At 45.4% G+C, this 16,939-nt stretch overlaps 5 protein-coding genes across 5 annotated transcripts; 4 read left to right on the top strand and 1 right to left on the bottom strand.

The window, feature by feature from the left end:
- Positions 1–660: 660 nt before the first annotated feature.
- Positions 661–2,889, top strand: PAAG_01922 (hypothetical protein; the record flags this gene model as incomplete). The annotated part of the gene is made up of 4 exons (XM_015844488.1): positions 661–863; positions 947–1,028; positions 1,189–2,214; positions 2,314–2,889. The coding sequence occupies 4 exons, from the start codon at positions 661–663 to the stop codon at positions 2,887–2,889; spliced, it is 1,887 nt and encodes a 628-aa protein (XP_015701492.1).
- Positions 2,890–3,799: 910 nt separating this feature from the next.
- PAAG_01921 (hypothetical protein) lies at positions 3,800–5,702 on the top strand (the record flags this gene model as incomplete). Its single annotated transcript, XM_002795987.1, has 3 exons — positions 3,800–3,848; positions 3,948–5,001; positions 5,072–5,702. 3 exons carry the CDS (start codon positions 3,800–3,802, stop codon positions 5,700–5,702), a joined length of 1,734 nt encoding a protein of 577 aa, XP_002796033.1.
- A 1,829-nt stretch (positions 5,703–7,531) lies between these two features.
- On the top strand, positions 7,532–8,611 carry PAAG_01920 (hypothetical protein; the record flags this gene model as incomplete). Its single annotated transcript, XM_015844487.1, has 6 exons — positions 7,532–7,583; positions 7,636–7,645; positions 7,694–7,851; positions 7,899–8,049; positions 8,104–8,261; positions 8,427–8,611. The coding sequence occupies 6 exons, from the start codon at positions 7,532–7,534 to the stop codon at positions 8,609–8,611; spliced, it is 714 nt and encodes a 237-aa protein (XP_015701491.1).
- Positions 8,612–9,146: 535 nt separating this feature from the next.
- On the bottom strand, positions 9,147–9,506 carry PAAG_01919 (hypothetical protein; the record flags this gene model as incomplete). The annotated part of the gene is made up of 1 exon (XM_002795985.2): positions 9,147–9,506. One exon carries the CDS (start codon positions 9,504–9,506, stop codon positions 9,147–9,149), a length of 360 nt encoding a protein of 119 aa, XP_002796031.2.
- A 5,009-nt stretch (positions 9,507–14,515) lies between these two features.
- On the top strand, positions 14,516–15,931 carry PAAG_01918 (hypothetical protein; the record flags this gene model as incomplete). Its single annotated transcript, XM_002795984.1, has 1 exon — positions 14,516–15,931. The coding sequence occupies one exon, from the start codon at positions 14,516–14,518 to the stop codon at positions 15,929–15,931; it is 1,416 nt and encodes a 471-aa protein (XP_002796030.1).
- Positions 15,932–16,939: the final 1,008 nt, after the last annotated feature.

The raw sequence follows: 16,939 nt of genomic DNA, 5'->3' as shown, positions 1-16,939 counted from the left end.
ATCAACAGCCAGGGGTAACTAAAGCCGGTGGCAAAACAGATGGATATCAAGAAGCTGGGCGGGGTGCATTCTATTTACCACAAGGTCCCGAATAAGGAGGGGTGACAATAAAGTTATACTGCCACTTACCAAATGTCGCTGAACAAACAGCTATTCGTTTAGACTATTCATAGATATACTTTGACTATACTTATCTCTCCTCTTCTCCATTAGGCAGGCAAACCCTTAGCAGCCTGCGCTTTAAGATGGTGGTTATTTTAATATGTTGCTGCGAGGTAAACTCGATCTAGGCTGGCCGCAAAACTCAATTCTTTATTACACAAAACATTCAGCCGGCGAGCTGCCTGTCTTGACTAACCACCCTGTTAACTAGTTAGTTAACTGGAAGCCTGAGTAATAGCTTGTGTCTTGTTGGTGTTGGGTCCCTGTATGTATATGCATATAGTGTCCAATGGCTTGTGTTTCCCCCGTGTCATCGCTCTGCGTTCAAATTATCGAGACTACCGCACCACAGTATATATACCCCAGCTGATATCCCCGTTGGCTCAGAAGAAATCCGTATTCTCTTCTTTCAACCCATCAAAGCACATAATCCAACGCCATTGTACCATTCCTTTGTAACCCCACCTCGACAAAATCGCAATCTATCCACAAGCAATTATGGCTGCTGAGCCTGAGTCTCTCCCTCTGAAGCTTCCAGGCTTCGGATTCAATTTAACCGACGCGCAGTCACTGAGGGCAACCCGTGCCAGAGACTATGTTACCAATACACTGATAGATAGACCAAAATATTCATTTGGGTCTCAAGCTGCCGGCTTGTTTCCCTCCCTCTTGGACGACACTGACCCCGACGATAATTTTAAGTATTATACTCTTAAGATAGTAGTCATCAATTAATTGCGCTCTTAGGTTACACAAAGGCTGATGTTTTCTCACATGTAAAAAGGCAACGTTTAACCCCCGTGCGAGAGTTCACCATGCTTCGGATTATGAATAGCATAACTGACAAACCGGGCTGGGACACAAAAGTGCCTATACCCTTTCCTTCCAGCACTCCGCACCAGCTTTAATTACCCCCTTTATTGCATACTCTCTGAGCGGCAGAAATAATAAAACACCCCATATGTTTATTGAATCTGATTCATCATTGACGATTTTACTATCACTTATTTTAACTCTTGCAATTAGATATTTTGGGAAAACATCACGAAGAAATGGAAGGAGGAGTCGATTGCGCATCAAAACATGGACGTGACTGGGCCCATGATGGATTGGGTTATCAAGGAACTGCAGTTCAAAACAACAGGATTCAAGAAAAGCGGAAATGTGCTGGTTTACGACGCGGGCGTTGTGAAATCGGACACCGCAATTTCAGAGTCCCTCAAAAACGCACTCAAAGCTGCTGCTTCCAGCCTTGAAAATGTTCCAGAGAACAGGAAGGATTACCATCCCGGTTCAGATAACCTTGTCCTGGATCTGGTGCATCCCTCCTTGTTTCCAGTTGTTTATGGCCGGACAAGGGTTGTCAAAGGTGCCGTTTTAAGTGTCCTTGAAGGAATCTCCGCGGCCGGACGTGGGGAAGTGCTTCCAATCCCACCCACTGGTGAGGATAGTGCAGCAACATCCCTTCCTAGAAATGGTTCCATGCACAATCCATATAGCAACAAGTTCCAGTGGCTTCCTTGCGATGTGGAATTCACGGCAGATTCAGCATCAACTGAAGACAAAGCCCTAAATAACAATGATCAAAATCACAAGTGCAAGATCACCAGTTACATAAACAATCTACACCCAAATGACCATTGGGACTTATATGATGTGATCGAAAAAGTTATCGAACAAGCAGTTCCATTGTGGAACAGAACCCTAACCCCCTCGAGAATTCGGGACCCCTACATACGAATACCATATGATTGCGGCGAAGAGGAACTTGACGAGGAAGCCATGAAAACTGATCCAAAGCCCGAGAAAGAATCTGACGAAGACGAGGATGATTATGAGGAACGTGTATCTGAGTGGGAAGTTCGGATTCAGAAAACTGTCCTCCCAGAACCTGCTGACACATTCTCCCCACCAAGCGAAGAAATACTCGTTGACTTGCAACGCGACTTTGGAAGTACGGGGCTTCAGGTTATCGTGAAGCTTGCAAACATCCATCTCACTCCAGAAAAACCTAGGTATAATGGGGGTACATGGCACGTAGAGGGCCAATTGGTATGCATCATCTCCTCAGAACTATCATACGAAGCGCCTCCGCTGCAGGTTCGCTTTTCGTTTTGATCAATAGAGACGCTAACGAAGTCCAATTCCCAGAATGAACACATATGCGCTACGGCGTTATATTACTACGACAGCGCGAACATCTCTGAAAGCCGTCTTGGCTTCCGCCAATTTTCCGATCCGGAAGAAGCCAACGAGATATCATACGAACAAGATCATCACCAATGGCTAACGGATGTGTTCGGGTGCACAAACAACGGCCCAGCACTGCAGGACGTTGGGGACGTAGTATGCAAAGAAGGCCGGCTGATAACCTTCCCAAACGTCCTCCAGCACCGCGTTTCACCCTTCAAGCTTGAAGACCCTTCCAAACCCGGCCATAGGAAAATCCTCGCGCTGTTCTTGGTCGACCCCCACATCCACATCATCTCCTCGGCTCATGTTCCATGCCAGAGGCGCGATTGGTGGGGTGAACAAGTACCCTGGCAGCATATCACGGGCAAACTGCCACCCGAGTTAGCCAATGAGGTTGTGTCTCATATCGGTGATTTTCCAATATCGATGAGGGATGCTAAGGAGTTGCAGTTAGAGCTTATGGAGGAGAGGAAGGCGATTGTTGTGGAGCAGACTAGGGCGATGGATATTGAGTTTTCGTTGTGCGAGCATTAGGGATGTATCGGTTTTAGGAAAGGGAGTCTGAAATCGGCCAGGTCATGAAGGGGAGGAGAGCGAAGGTTAGCAGGGTTAGCAGGGAAGTTTGTCAGTGCAAATCTGAAACTGAAATTTCCTTCCATTTCACGAATTCTGAATGTGATTCCTTGATCTCTTTCTTAATAAGAATATACCAAGAATCATTACAGGTTACAGTTTGAAATGGCGGAAATGGCGGAAATGTACATGTAGTAAACAGACAGATTGGCAAGCTTGGTTAATTGCAGAGTTTGCCACGCTATGAGAAACGACTATGGTGTGAAGATGAGTCACGTGATTTGGTTGTCCGACAACGAAAGGGGTATTTTCATAAAGATGATCCTCCAACTAAAGGTAGGATTTGTATCAGTAGATTGCAGATTATCAAAACCGGAATCCTAATCCATCACAAGCACTTTTGCAGCTGCTCTGACTATTGACTCAGTTTGATTGTCATGACTGTATCCCTACTCTACTCCGTACTCCGACAAGCTGTCAGGTCCAGAGTAACCAGAAGGGGCATGAAGAACACCTGCAGAGTATTCACTATATATCTGTTTCATATTCTGCTTAAGTGAAGATAGAATCAACCCGCACCTGATGGTATAAACATAAGAGAGCCAACCTGTAGAACCTTGTAAGAGGTTGACTGTTGTCTCCTGCTTGTTAGCTATATGAACTTAGCCCTGTGAAGATATTGTAAGTATGTGTGTCACATGATCTCGCATTTCGGAAAAACCTAATATCCGAGCCAGCAACACTTTGTGATGGGCCCGCGTGAAGCTGAGCACCACCCCTTTGCGCCAATTGACAAGCTACTGATCTAGGTTCATACTTAACCGCAGGGCCTATATGAGTTGTTGACCATCTTTGCCGTCTCAACGCCGCGATGGCTCGAAAGCAGAGGGCAGCTGCACAGGCAGCTGCACAATCGCTGAGTTAGTTTCTCCATCCCAAAATTTATAGAAAAACCATCTGGGTTGAGAAAAAAAGGAAAAGTCCATCTAATCTCACAATTCAAAAATCATGTCTATCAGGAGCTGCTCCGCAACAACTCGAAGAAGAAATGGTTGACGCTGCATCCAACCTAACTAGTCCGCGCGACAGCGATGGGAATGCGCCCGACAAGAGAGATGATACCCCGGCTGCGGAAGAGTATGAGGCGGGATCGCAAACAGAACGACAGGCTGAAGAATCTGAACGTCCGTCATCCGTTGCGCCAGATACCCCCATAAAAACTGGTCGAGTATCTGCTATTCCAAGAAAACGCGGAGGTCGAGTTGGTCGCCCACCCAAAATAAGACACCCTGTCACAGATGACGGAACCGGGGAGACACGGTCAGAAGTTACAACACCCGTCAAGCGAAGAGGTCGAGGTCGCCCGTCAGCTGGTGGACGCTGGGGAAGAGCTAAAGGCGGCCCTTCTCATGTCACGCAAGTCCCCATAGATAAAGAAGGAAATATGATGGACGTTGTCAATGATGAGGTTGACCTTCCAGAAGACCCAGAGGGAGAGACAAAAGTTGACAAGCTGGGGAATCTTCTTGGTGGTCGAGAATACCGGGTGCGGACATTCACGATTTTAAACAAAGGTGAAAGACTCTACATGCTTTCAACAGAGCCGGCGCGTTGCATAGGATTTCGCGACTCGTACCTGTTTTTCCAAAAGCACAAACTTCTTTTCAAGATCATCATTGACGACGACGCGAAACGTGACCTCATTGAGAGAGAGCTTATACCCCACTCCTACAAAGGGCGTGCCATCGGTGTCGTAACAGCTCGATCAGTATTTCGCGAGTTTGGTGCGAAGATAATTATTGGTGGACGAAAAGTTATCGACGACTACTCTGCGCAAGCTGCTAGGGAACGAGGCGACGTGGAAGGTGAACTTGCTGTGCCCGAAGACAAACTCCCAGGCCCAGGGGAAACATACGACAAGAATCGATACGTTGCTTGGCACGGAGCCAGCAGTGTATATCATTCTGGAGCTCCCTCGGTGCCCATGCCAATGGGGAAAATCACGGATCCAAAGAAACGAAAGGTTGTGATAACTAACGATAATTGGATGATTGAGCATTCCAGAGAAGCAAGGTACATTATCACCACTCATTTAGATACTAATTTTTTTTTACAGAGCTTCTTGCTAACTATTTAGCTACAGTCGGTTCAACTCCTCTATCCTAGCCGCTCGTCGTGAGAATCTCAACGGACAATATGATATCCATACAAACACCATGCTCTATCCCAGGACTATGCAACCCACTCATTTCCGATGGGAAGTTGTTTCCCCCCCAGAATCCAGCCAAGCAGACAAATCCGAGCTCTTCCGCAGCGCTTCGACAGCTGCCCTCGGTCTCTCCAAAGACACACCCGCAACCCCTGCCGGGAATGGAAGCAAGCCGCCCAATGGCCACTCTGTCAAAGCTGAAAAGGACAAACCCGCCCGGAAAAACGCATCAACAATCTTCCCCCCCGTCCCCGCCGTTTTCAGCCGCAAGTTTGAAATTCACGATATCCTCTATGAGTCACCACCAGACTCGACACTGAGTCGTCCTGGGCCAGATGGCGACTCACAAGACATAGGTCAGAATGGACTAATTACTCTTTCGACAGGCCGCTATAACCCTATGTTCCAGATGAGTCCGGAGATCCTAGCGCAACTACCACCTGACTGCAAGGTTGCGTACCGCGAAGCAGCAGTCCGGGAGTGGGAGTGGAAACGACGTTGGGGAACCGAGACGGAGGATGCATCTAGAGCGCCCATGGGATATAATTATGCGTGGACTCCGTGATTTTGACTGAGATACAAATTTAAGGGGAGAGATTGAAGCCGGGTTTATGTATTAATTGTCACTGGTCTTATTGGGTTTTGGATTTTTTTTTTTTTTTTTTTTTAAATGTTGATATCTGGACGTTCTGTAAGGGACATACAAAATCTCATTTATGTTCAATGTTGTTTCTCTGGTTTTCTTCCATGTCGAGCATGTGGAGTCTGGCTGGGTGGGTGAAAGGGTTTTTTTCTTTTCTTTTCTTTTCTTTTCTTTTCTTTTCTTTTCTTTTCTTTTCTTTTCTTTCCTTTCCTTTTCTTTTTCTTTTTCTTTTTTTGTGGGGTGTAAGGATCTACTTGTCTTTCTTTTCCCCTGTTCATGGTTAATGGCATCTCTCTGGGTGGCCATTGGTTTTGGTGAAGCCATCGAAAGTGACGACTTGATTCCGTAGTTTCTTAAATACCACATTTTCTTTTATGTTTATCTCATCTTTCCACTTCTGTTGGTGGGCAGAGAGAGAATGCGCAAAATCCACGGGAAGTATGTACTGTACTCTTGAACCCATAATTCATATTCATGATACCTCTGCAATTTGACTATCGAACGGTTTCTACTCTCTTGGTGTTTTTAGTCTCCATATACCTACCCAGGCAGGTAGCTATATAATAATAAGGGGTGGGAATAACGGGCAAAATTGCCACAGATGTTTACATTTAAGCGAATTCAGATAGTCACCGACAACTGCAATATTTTATACAGTAACCTCATGGTGCTCCGTGCCCGGTAACTAAGTTAATTTGGTCCTTCCGGCGGCGCCTTTCTCAGCCTCAAACATTTAACCTCCTGCAAGTTCCCCGCTGCGCATAAAATAGGGCTCTCTGTTTTCACATGCGTGATTATTCTGCCTGCCAACATCCCTCAATCACAACTTCCTGGATCAGCTAACTTAATCCATTTGACGGTCTGGATATATGAGCAAGACCATCACAGAGTTGGGCTACTTTATGAATCGTTTTTCTCATCAGAATTCTTTATCAGAAACTCCACAAAGCATAAAGCAGGTTCCTGTGGTATGCATGGTATCTGCATGTGCATATATGTAGTATCATACATACATTTGACAACTCCTACATCAGCAGCAGCAGGATATTGGGGCATCCTTTGAACGCTCAACCTCTATATAGCGAATTCCTCTATATAACGAATTGAATTGGCTTCCAAGATTAAATCGTTATAGCGAGGGTTTACTGTACAACCGGAATAACTACTTGGCACTCATGTTGATGGGAACATAAACCAAGAGTCTCAACTGCACTGTCATCATGTTATTTTCTGCATAATAATAGCAACCTGACTAACTATCCTTCTTCCTGTGAAGATGGTTAGTTAAATCAAGAAAACTTCGGCTTCCCTTTAATCTCTGTTCGATTCGTCCAAAAATCCCTCATACGGCATGTAAGCACAGCACAAACTGGCGGGGAAGCGCAACCTACGTGGTGATGAGCGTGCAGAAAGGCGAGGCCCGCCTAACATACCTAAGAAGGCTAGTAGTTAGATCAGTTACATAGCGCCCGTGCGGAATACGGACGTCAACTTGAGTCAATCAATCAATCAATCCTCTCAATTCTTCTCAGGCAAGAGTCAAGACAAACAACAGGGTCAACGGGTTCTCTCTCGTGGATACCACGGGGAAACCTCCATCAAACTTCATAACTCTCCATCGTTCGTGGCCCTGTCTCAAACCGGCAATGAACCTCCCGATTCTGGCTAATGATATCTACGGATTATTTTAGATGCCTATATCTTTAGCTTAGGCATTTCCTCTCTGCTCGTTCTTTATCCCTTTGGGGAATATGAAAGCGATTGATGCATATTTCTTCGGGGCGTCAATTGCCGCAGAATCTGGTCTGAATACTTGAGACAGCGCAACCCCTATTCCCCAACGGCTGGACTGGAGCACCTAGCCAGTGTACTAATTATGTGCGTCTGAACTGTTCATACAAGCGAATATTCAGCCTTGACATCAGGGATTTAAAGACCTATCAACAGCTGTTCACCTATATAATCCCACTTATTTCTCACCTGGGATTCATAAATATTGCCGTGGTTCTTGTGCGTTTACGCTGGTTCCGCAGAAGAGTCAATAAAATCAGTGCAATGGTTTATCAAGTTGGTATCTCCACTGGCCAAAACACATTGGTAATACTGAATTGGGAATAGCACCCTCTGAGGCCCAACGCCGTCTGGACGTGGAAACCCATGCATACAAGTTCCCTGAGGATGAGGGAAAGGGGGCCGTGTTAGTAGAAGAAGCCGGCCCAATCAGCGATTCCTTTGGTGGCGGCAAGAGGCAAAGCACTACTCCAAATGTGTAGGGGCATTGCCAATGCAGCTATCTCTGTTCTTGTTTAACTCGTTAACCCAGGGAATCAACTGGTAGCAATACAAATGCAAATGATACAAATGAGGTTCCTGACCAGAATGTCAACCCACATCACACAAGCATATCTTTTGCGCCTGATGTGCGAGGCTACGATAAATCGAAGGCCTTACATGTCCCACCACCACATGAGCGCGAGAGGGGTTAGAAGTGTTGGGCATGACCGCCCGTTAGCCGCACCATCTCACATGATGTACGCGTATATCAGTTTGCTGGCCAGTCCTCCCACCAATGGAAGACCAACCATCCCACAAGAAGTACGATCCAATGTATCAAGTAAAACCGAAAGCTGACTTCTATCCTAATAGAAAGGCCAATAGTGAAAGTTGATCAAGTATTCAGTGGCGATGAAGAAATCGTTAAGTCGAACGATGTCAGCATCGGAAGGTCTCTCTCAGCTAGTCGTCGGCTAAAGAGCAGGTCCTCGAGTGTCCAATGCCAGCACTCTCGAAAGGGTTGCTTCATCCATCTTTGTGCTCGAAGGGAGGTCTAGGTCCAGTATTAAACAACAGCATCTCGGATCAGAGGTTTCCCTTTCCCAGCATCTTTCTTGCCCTGTCGTTGTCTTCTCATGCAACTGTGGGACGCAATTCTCAATTCCGCAATTTAACCACTGCGGATAGAGAAAATTGGGCCGAATTGAGTATTGTAGTTTAAAGCTTTTACTCAATATCGTTACTGATAATACACATCCATCCGTTATAGATCTCAAGAGCGCCATGGACTGACAAGAAAAGCATTCTTTTCCGATCTTCATCTCTTTGGCGCGATAGGCGGCTGGATCTGATATGCAGACCCGAAACATCCGAAGTATTTAGTTGAATGTGGCCAATCCCCCTGTGTGGTGGTAAATACTCATCAATATATAACCGCCAACTTTTCAACGAACCTGTAGGGGATTTTATTCCTCACAGACGATGATAAGTAATCTTGGATTCACGCTCACTCCGAACTCGATGATCCTCGTTCCAAGATGCGGAATGGCCATTGATCCTCATGAGCTTCCTAGGCTATGTAGGAAATACTCGCTACCCTTGTTTCCTCCGCTTCATCATCTGAACCATGTTCAAGCTTGCTCCGAAGTCGTCCTCTATCAAAGAGCCATAAAATTTCCTCGTAAAGTATCCCCCGTCGATACCACCCTCCTTTTTTTTCAGCACAACGACCTGGGTTCTTTTGAGGTTCTCTTCTTCCTTAACTTCGCGGACATAAATACATATTGTGACTCTGGACCTCGACAACCCAGCAGAAGCCCAATTGACGCTTGGGAAGCGGATAGTGGCTTCGCTGTTCCCAGCAGCGTCAACACGGCACACAGGAACCACGATTTTCAACTTGGCAGAAATAAATCTTACCCTCCAATTCAGTGTGTTGGTGATGATGTACATTGCCGCCCTTCCGATTGCTTTGGCTATTCGGGCATCCAATACATACGAAGAAAGCGCGGTGGGAATATGTCCATGCGAACGCGAGCACGTTCGACCTGTGGTATATTTTTATTGTGGTCTTTTGCATCTGTGCGTCTGAGTCGAAGAAGATAATGGATCCTAGGGAGACGGTAAACAATTGTCTTTTTAACCCTTTCCAACCCCCTATTGTTTCCCTTTCTCCCCATATTTAACGATTATTTGAAAACAGTGCCCAGCTAATTTGAAACAGTCATTCGCCATTTTCCCGATATTATTCGAAGTGGTATCCGGCTAGTACGCGTAGCTTTCCCTCGCCCCCTTCCTCTCCTCCATCCTTTTTGAATCCTCAAGTTCCAGTACATTTACCCTTTCCCATATCTAACATGAATCTCACCGTAAAATGGCAACGTTGGCCTCAGCCTGGGCCACCGAGCCGCCTTAATCTCGCTATGCGGAAAATTCAACATGTTCAGCAAACTAGTTATCTGCGCCAGATGATACGAAGCCGCCATCGAAGTTTACCAATCTGAACTTGATCGTGCCATCATGCTCCCCAGTGATCGCCTTGTGGATGACGATCACATTGAGCCAGCTGAAACCACATATACGGTAAAGATTAAGCGCCATCATACTTGTTGATAAAATGTCGGATGGTATGCGGGATAGAGGGACTTTTATCCAGTTGGAAGATGAAAAGGATATACCAACAAAACAATTGACAAGAATACGAGTGTTGGTTTTGGTGATGGTCCCCTCGAATCGACATAGCACAACACCATGGGATGATGTGTAGATTGGAAGAGTCTCTCTTGTCACTCATTGCACATAAGTCACATGCATATATTTGCTTACGCATCAATCACTAAATAACTAACTAATAGTTACTGCTTTCTGGTAATGACTTGCGCCTTTCCGCCTGTCAACCATATTTTGCAGCCCCAATTTTTCAACGGGATTTTGATATTTGAGAAAAGTTCCAAGATTTATAGATATAACTTCATTTCCACACACCTAGGTTTGTCAGCAATCAGCGGGTTCTCGAAATGAGGGCAATACATTAGCAGGAGTTGACGTGAGTCAAGTGGCATTGTCACAGACCCTTTGTAACAGCATCATTCGAAGTGCAGAAGCCATCTCTTGAAGTTCACATCAGATCTGAGCATGAACAATGCTGCCCACATGTATACAGACATGAGAAGTGTAAAAGATCTGCAGAACTGAACTTTACCAAGATGCGCATCGCATGATGATTATATAAGCCATTATGACCTGATCATTCATCATTGAGGTTTTGCAGGAAGCGTGGTTTGGTTCAACTTGTCTCCGCCGTAGGCAGCCGAGATATACATCCCACGAGGCTACGTGTCATTTCTTTTGCCATCCCTCCATCTAACGTTTCTTGCTTGATTGATGGAATGTAGATATGCGAGAAATGTATGTATGTATTGTATGTACGCTTAATTACCTGCCTCCGAAATGCACAGCTGCTTCTCTTTTGAACAGTACCAACGCGGGTGCCTACAGCTTGAAACAAGTACATCCTTTCGTGTCTCCAGAAGGAGCCGCATATTTGACATGGGGATAGAGTGCCGCTGATCCAACCCCGTATCATGCGCACCCTTGAATCTGCCTACGGGGAGAAGAAGGCTGAAGGCTAGAGGCTGGAAATGTTGGCGAAGCTGAGGGCTGACGCATCGCTTTACGAACTCTGTGCTCCCGTATCCTGCAACGAAAATGTAAAAAGACCAAACCAGAGAATTCGATACAACAGCAATTTTTCCTGGAAATATCAGGGACGATCTGAATATTAATTTACTTTTCCCTTGGCTTGAAGAAAAAGAGAAAATGACATTGGATGGATACTCCTGTTGTTCTTCTAGGGCGCAACAGTCAACAATTTTGTTGCTAAGAAGCTGTTCTGTGGCATCTTATTGGGCGGACAATGCCAGATTTCTTGCAGCTAGCTGGTTGCCACAAGCAACCAGTGTCCACTTATGGAGGGCGTACCAATCTCGGGTGCTCTGTCTACTGTGGTTGAAGGGAACCATTGATTTCATTGCATTATGATTCGCCTTTTAATATTTGCTCATGTTTTTCATGTTCACTTTATTCCTCAAAGATCCCGGGATCCTGGGAAGCAGCTCGAAGTCAGGTCTAACTTAAAAACTACAACTTGTAGCCTTGTCTGGTTTTTGTGGCCAATATTCTCGAGATGTATCATGAAGTAACTATGGGAAGAATGGAGTGAGCCTTGGAACTTCTGTACTATTTTTACATTCCAAGGTTACCGCTTGTATGGGTTGGTGGGTATGGGTTAAATCGGCATCTGACGTTTAAAAAAGAAAAGAAGAGGAAAAAGAGAACAGTTCCAAGGTTGCCGCCAAAATGTTATTACTAATTGTTGTTGCTGTTGGCGTCAAAAAATCTCACCTTTTTCCCTACCTGCATCCAGTCTGGTCTTCCAGTTTAGACGTTTACATAGAGATTTAAAGCCCAAGAGATACAATTGGATGGCTTGCCCCTTCAATGGTATGACCCGGAAGCCGGAACCTTTCGTCCAACGGGTGCTGTTAAGCTGTTTTCATGGTGTTGCAAATTTTCGACACATGAGTATGCTTGAAAGGGGAAAATTCTATATTGGCTCATGTTCTCAAGACGCAAGTTGTGGATTTCCCGTCGTCTTGGCTACGCAGAGATACATTGTAGTCATCATTTCGTCGTTCCTTTCACGCCTCTGGAACGAAATCAGGAATACCTCTCCTCCCAAGCAACGAGTCCACAATATGCCAACTTTATGTTTGTTTTTAGAGAGACACATGTCATGTTCTGGATCCCTGAATAGTTTGTCTTCTCTAACGTTGGTTGGAGATACTGACGGCATCTTCATATAGGCAACAAGTTCAGTTGAACTTCAAAAGAAAGAGGAAGAGAGGGAGGGACCCTGAGGATTTAAAACCTCATTAACAGATGGTTGCCATGGTAATAATACCAATGCCTTAAAATACATACACTAACATCATATATACGTCTGGAACGAGTGGGGCCTGTCAATCTTGAACCACCCAGGCCAACTAGGACATCGAATGAGATGGGGTATTAATAATGTTAGTATGGGTATTATCATCGGGTTGCAGTCGCTGCGGCGGTCAGCGTCTACAAGATGTGAAATTTTCGACTGTTCAGGTGCTCAGAGCAAGGGTTTTTATTGGCGACACGAAAAATAGCAGGTGGTAATTTAGAACCATCCATCCTCAGGTCATGAGCATTGAGCAAGGGGTCTAAAAAATGCATAAGAAAAGAACGGATGCATGGGAGGTTCAAGCTTGAATTTCCTGCCTAGAGCCCAGAGACTAGGGATGGGGCAGTGATTAGCGTAGCTTTTCACTTCGACCCCCATTTTGTTTAATTAACTCAATGTCTCTCGGAAACGGGGAATCTGTTTCTCCTATCCCGCCCACACAACACCGCGTCAAGCCATTGGTACGAATGAGCTATCTAACCCTTCAAGGTTTCCCTAGGATCTTATCCTCTGCGGCCGGTTGGAGATGTTTGTATCTCCCTCTCTTCCTGGTTTTTTTTTTTTTTTTTTTTTTTTATAACCCCAGGGCTTCAGTTCCATGACAGTTTGAAATTGGTTTCATGAATGTTTCCGGAACGGAATTTAAAGAACGAAGACCCTTTGGATGGTCTCAATTCCCCACCTTGATACCACTGCTCACTATTAGTTCTTTTCTCTTAGGACCTCTAGGGACGGGGGAAAGCCAATGGCACAGGCGAGGGTGTTTCTTCTCACTGTCTAAGAATAACCTTGGAACAAGCCAGCCGCAGCCGAAGTCGAAGGAAGAAGACAATTTCTGTCTGCCTCTCCCAACCCCAAAGGACAGCCAACATTAATAGTAATAACCTCCAGAGTCTCCCAACAATGATGGTCCCCTGTTTTGGCGTCTTAATAATCATAGAATCGCCTCGGCCAAAGTTAACCCAGTGTTTTTCCCGGTGTATTCCTATGTATTCCTCGTTGTATCCTAGGTACCAGGTATTTTATATCGGCGTTGTTATGGTTTTCCCGTACCGTAGCGCGCTCCGCTGTTCCGTAACGACACGTATATTTCACGTAATTTTGGTATCCGTGGTAATGTCCGTACAGTACCCAGCCAAAATTCTCCGTCTTAATAATACTGCTCACTGGCCTTTTGCCTCTGGGCCACTTTTTCTTTTTCGCTTTTTTTCAGTTTCACTTTCTTCTCTGCATTCCAGAAAACCAAAACCTCCTCCTCCCCATGTATGTTCCTTCTCTCCCTCTCTTCCTCCCATCCTCTCTTCTTTTCTTCTCCAATCTCTCCTCTTCTCATACTCTCTTCTTTCTATCTCCCTTTATAGCCTCCCAAAACCGTCCTCCCTCTACTCTGTTCTCTTGACCTTTTCCTCCCGTCCACTCTAGCGAGCTTTTCACTAAGTCTCGTTGCCTATGTTGCACCCTTCGCCCAAATTTACCCCAACTTTTCATCCTCTGCCTGATCTGAAAACCTCAAGCTCCGACCTAACGAACTTTTGATTTCAAAACCTCCTTGAATTGTTACATCTATCGCGTCGTTATACATTCAGCTGAGACTCGCTCTTTTCGTGTCTATTCCTCCTGTGTTCTGAACGCCTCGCTCAAATTAGTCCACCGCAACTCTTTCCTCGACCCTTGACAGTTCGTTCTGGTTACCGGGTCGACACACATCCAATGTAGCTTGTTCTAGACATTTCTTGTACCCCGTGAAGACGTTTGAAGAGCCCAGGGCTCGTCGCTTGTCGACGGACCCTCGCAGTTTGGAACGTGGTAGACCAGTAGGCGGTCAGTCTAAGCTCGACATCGTTTGATCCCTTTGGGAGGTTTTGAAGTGCCTCGTTCATAGGAATTACTAACAACAGTTTTCCAAGGACACAGCCTCCTCTCACTCGACTACCCTCACCCCGTTCCGAAAGGGCTTACTTTTGCCATCATGCCGTCCTTCTTCCCTTCTACCTCCATCTTCCCTCCCACTCCGCCCCATATCGTCGGTAACCGCTTGGAAGCTGAGACGCCGTTTTATCAGCATAACAACCCTGCATTTGGCCTGAGATATCCTCAAACAGGCTATGATTTCATCGAAAAGTTCTCGCAGATTGCCAACTTTTCGAATCATAGCTCCATGAACGCCCATTCACAGCAGTTGCAATCCATGCAAGGAGGTCGGGATATGGGTTCCGCTCAAACGATGGTGAATCACCAGGTCCAACCGCATACCATGTATGGCACCTTGAATCCTCCAATCTTGCCACCCATTCGTTCAAACACGAAACTTCCCCCGATGGATAGCGCGATTCCTCCTCAGTATCAACAGCAAGAGATAGGGATCCAACAGGACTCACAGCCTAAAGAGGAGAAGCTTACGGGAGGTGTCGCGGCCCACTTGGACTATGAAATGGATCAGATGTCTGATTTCGTGGCGGAAATGGCCCATGGAATGTATGCTTTGTATATCTCCAAGATTGTACTTGCAGATATTGACTTCGCTCGAAGCGTGTACCCAGGAACAGGAGTCCCTTCGCAATTCCGAAAATATGTCTCTCAGATTCTCTCCTCAACCCGGCTTCCTAGGTCCACCATTCTTTTAGGCCTCTACTACTTGGCGTGTAGGATGCGGATGCTTTCAGCGGCTGAAATGTACAAGTCTGGAAATTCTGAAGTCTACCGCATGCTCACCACCGCTCTACTGCTTGGTAGCAAGTTTCTCGACGATAATACGTTTCAAAATCGCTCATGGGCCGAAGTTAGCAACATACCGGTAGCTGATTTGAATTCGATGGAGTTGGAATGGCTATTTGGGTTTGAATGGAAGATCCATACCCGCATCCACAACAAACAAGAAGGTTTCAAGTCATGGAAAGCTCATTGGGATACTTGGCGCGCAAAGAATGAAGCTAGAATCAACGAGTCACGAAGTACACTAACTCCTATTGACACAAACATCCAAAAGCAGCACGCTGCTCAACACAAAACCCTTCTTTCCCCCGATGGGCCAATCCCCCCACAATATCAGAGAGGTAGCTGGCTAAGCTCCAGCACACCGGACTACTCGCCGCCCTCAGCACCTCATAGCGGTCCTAATACGCCTGACTATTACCGTCCTGGCCCATGGGCATACTCCAACCCTCCGCCACCATATTCCCGTGGCTGGGTTGTTCCACAGCAATACTTTACTCCAACTACTCGATCGCAACTGCCTTCATACCATCATACCCCATCCTACACACACGCATTTTCGCCAACTGGATGGACTGGTCATGGTTCGTCGTGTGGCTGTCTCTATTGTGCAAAACACCAAGGCCATTTTCTAAGCACAGTGGCTTTTGGTGTTCAGCCTGTTGCGGGTTAGCCTATGTTATATACATTGTCCCGGTTTGATTATCCTTCGGTTTATGATGGCGTATCATTTAATTGAAAAATCATTGCCAATTCGTGTCCATCCGCCGCTCTACCTAGGTGTTCGAAATTTCCTTTCTCATCTCGTTTCCCACGACCACCTACCAGCGTTTCGATCGACCTGGTGTCTGCGAATATTCTTGGCATCTTCGGATATTTTTTAATGGTTCAACAATCATAATTGCGGAGTTCTTTCCATCACGCACTCGTTAATCCCCAAAAAACATTCAAGTGTTTTCCTTCATTTTTCTCCCAGTCAACTCCGGAACAGAAAATAATTCCTTTTTTCCATTTTTTCAAATAATATCGGGAGCAACGGTGGAATAAAGCAAGTGAGCAAGCGAGTATCTAAAGCGAGATCTATTTGATCTACTATATCCCATCTGCCGTTTCTTCGGTTCTCCGGCATTTTTTCTTTAATATTCTCAAAACGAATCATTTTTTCAATCGAGGCTACTACCCCAAAATCGCGTTTTTAGGTTCCCATTTGGACCACAGCGACCTTACGTCTTTTTCACTTTTCCTTAAATTTTGTGCTTTGCAGATGATTTTACGATTTTTTTTCTGTGTTATTTTTATCCATTTCTTTGTATTCTCTTAATGATTTTTCCCCCTTGATATGTCCATATTAGCCATTCTAGGGCAAAATAATTTGGCGACTTTTGTTTCCTTTCCTACCCCTCTTTGATTTTATATCTGTTTTTCATTCTACTTTTATCTTTTTTCGCGATAGATCTTTTTGCTTCCATTTAATTCTTTTCCCCCTATGTTTCACTGAGATTTGTACAAACTTTTATTTTTTCATGTTCATTCTTTTTTGACTGTTTTCACTTTTTTCGAACCGGAGTTTACTCTTTTCTTGCCCTATTTTCTGTTTCTATGAGGTGTTGTGTCCCTGTTGAGCATTTGTCTCTTTTATTCATTCTTCACTTTCTCGCGCAAGATGGGTTCTGTTTCACGG

The sequence above is a fragment of the Paracoccidioides lutzii genome, assembly GCF_000150705.2.
Source record: "Paracoccidioides lutzii Pb01 unplaced genomic scaffold supercont2.4, whole genome shotgun sequence".
NCBI lineage: Eukaryota > Fungi > Ascomycota > Eurotiomycetes > Onygenales > Ajellomycetaceae > Paracoccidioides > Paracoccidioides lutzii.
Note: the sequence above shows the minus strand (reverse complement) of the source record. Positions and strands in the feature narration are given on the sequence as shown.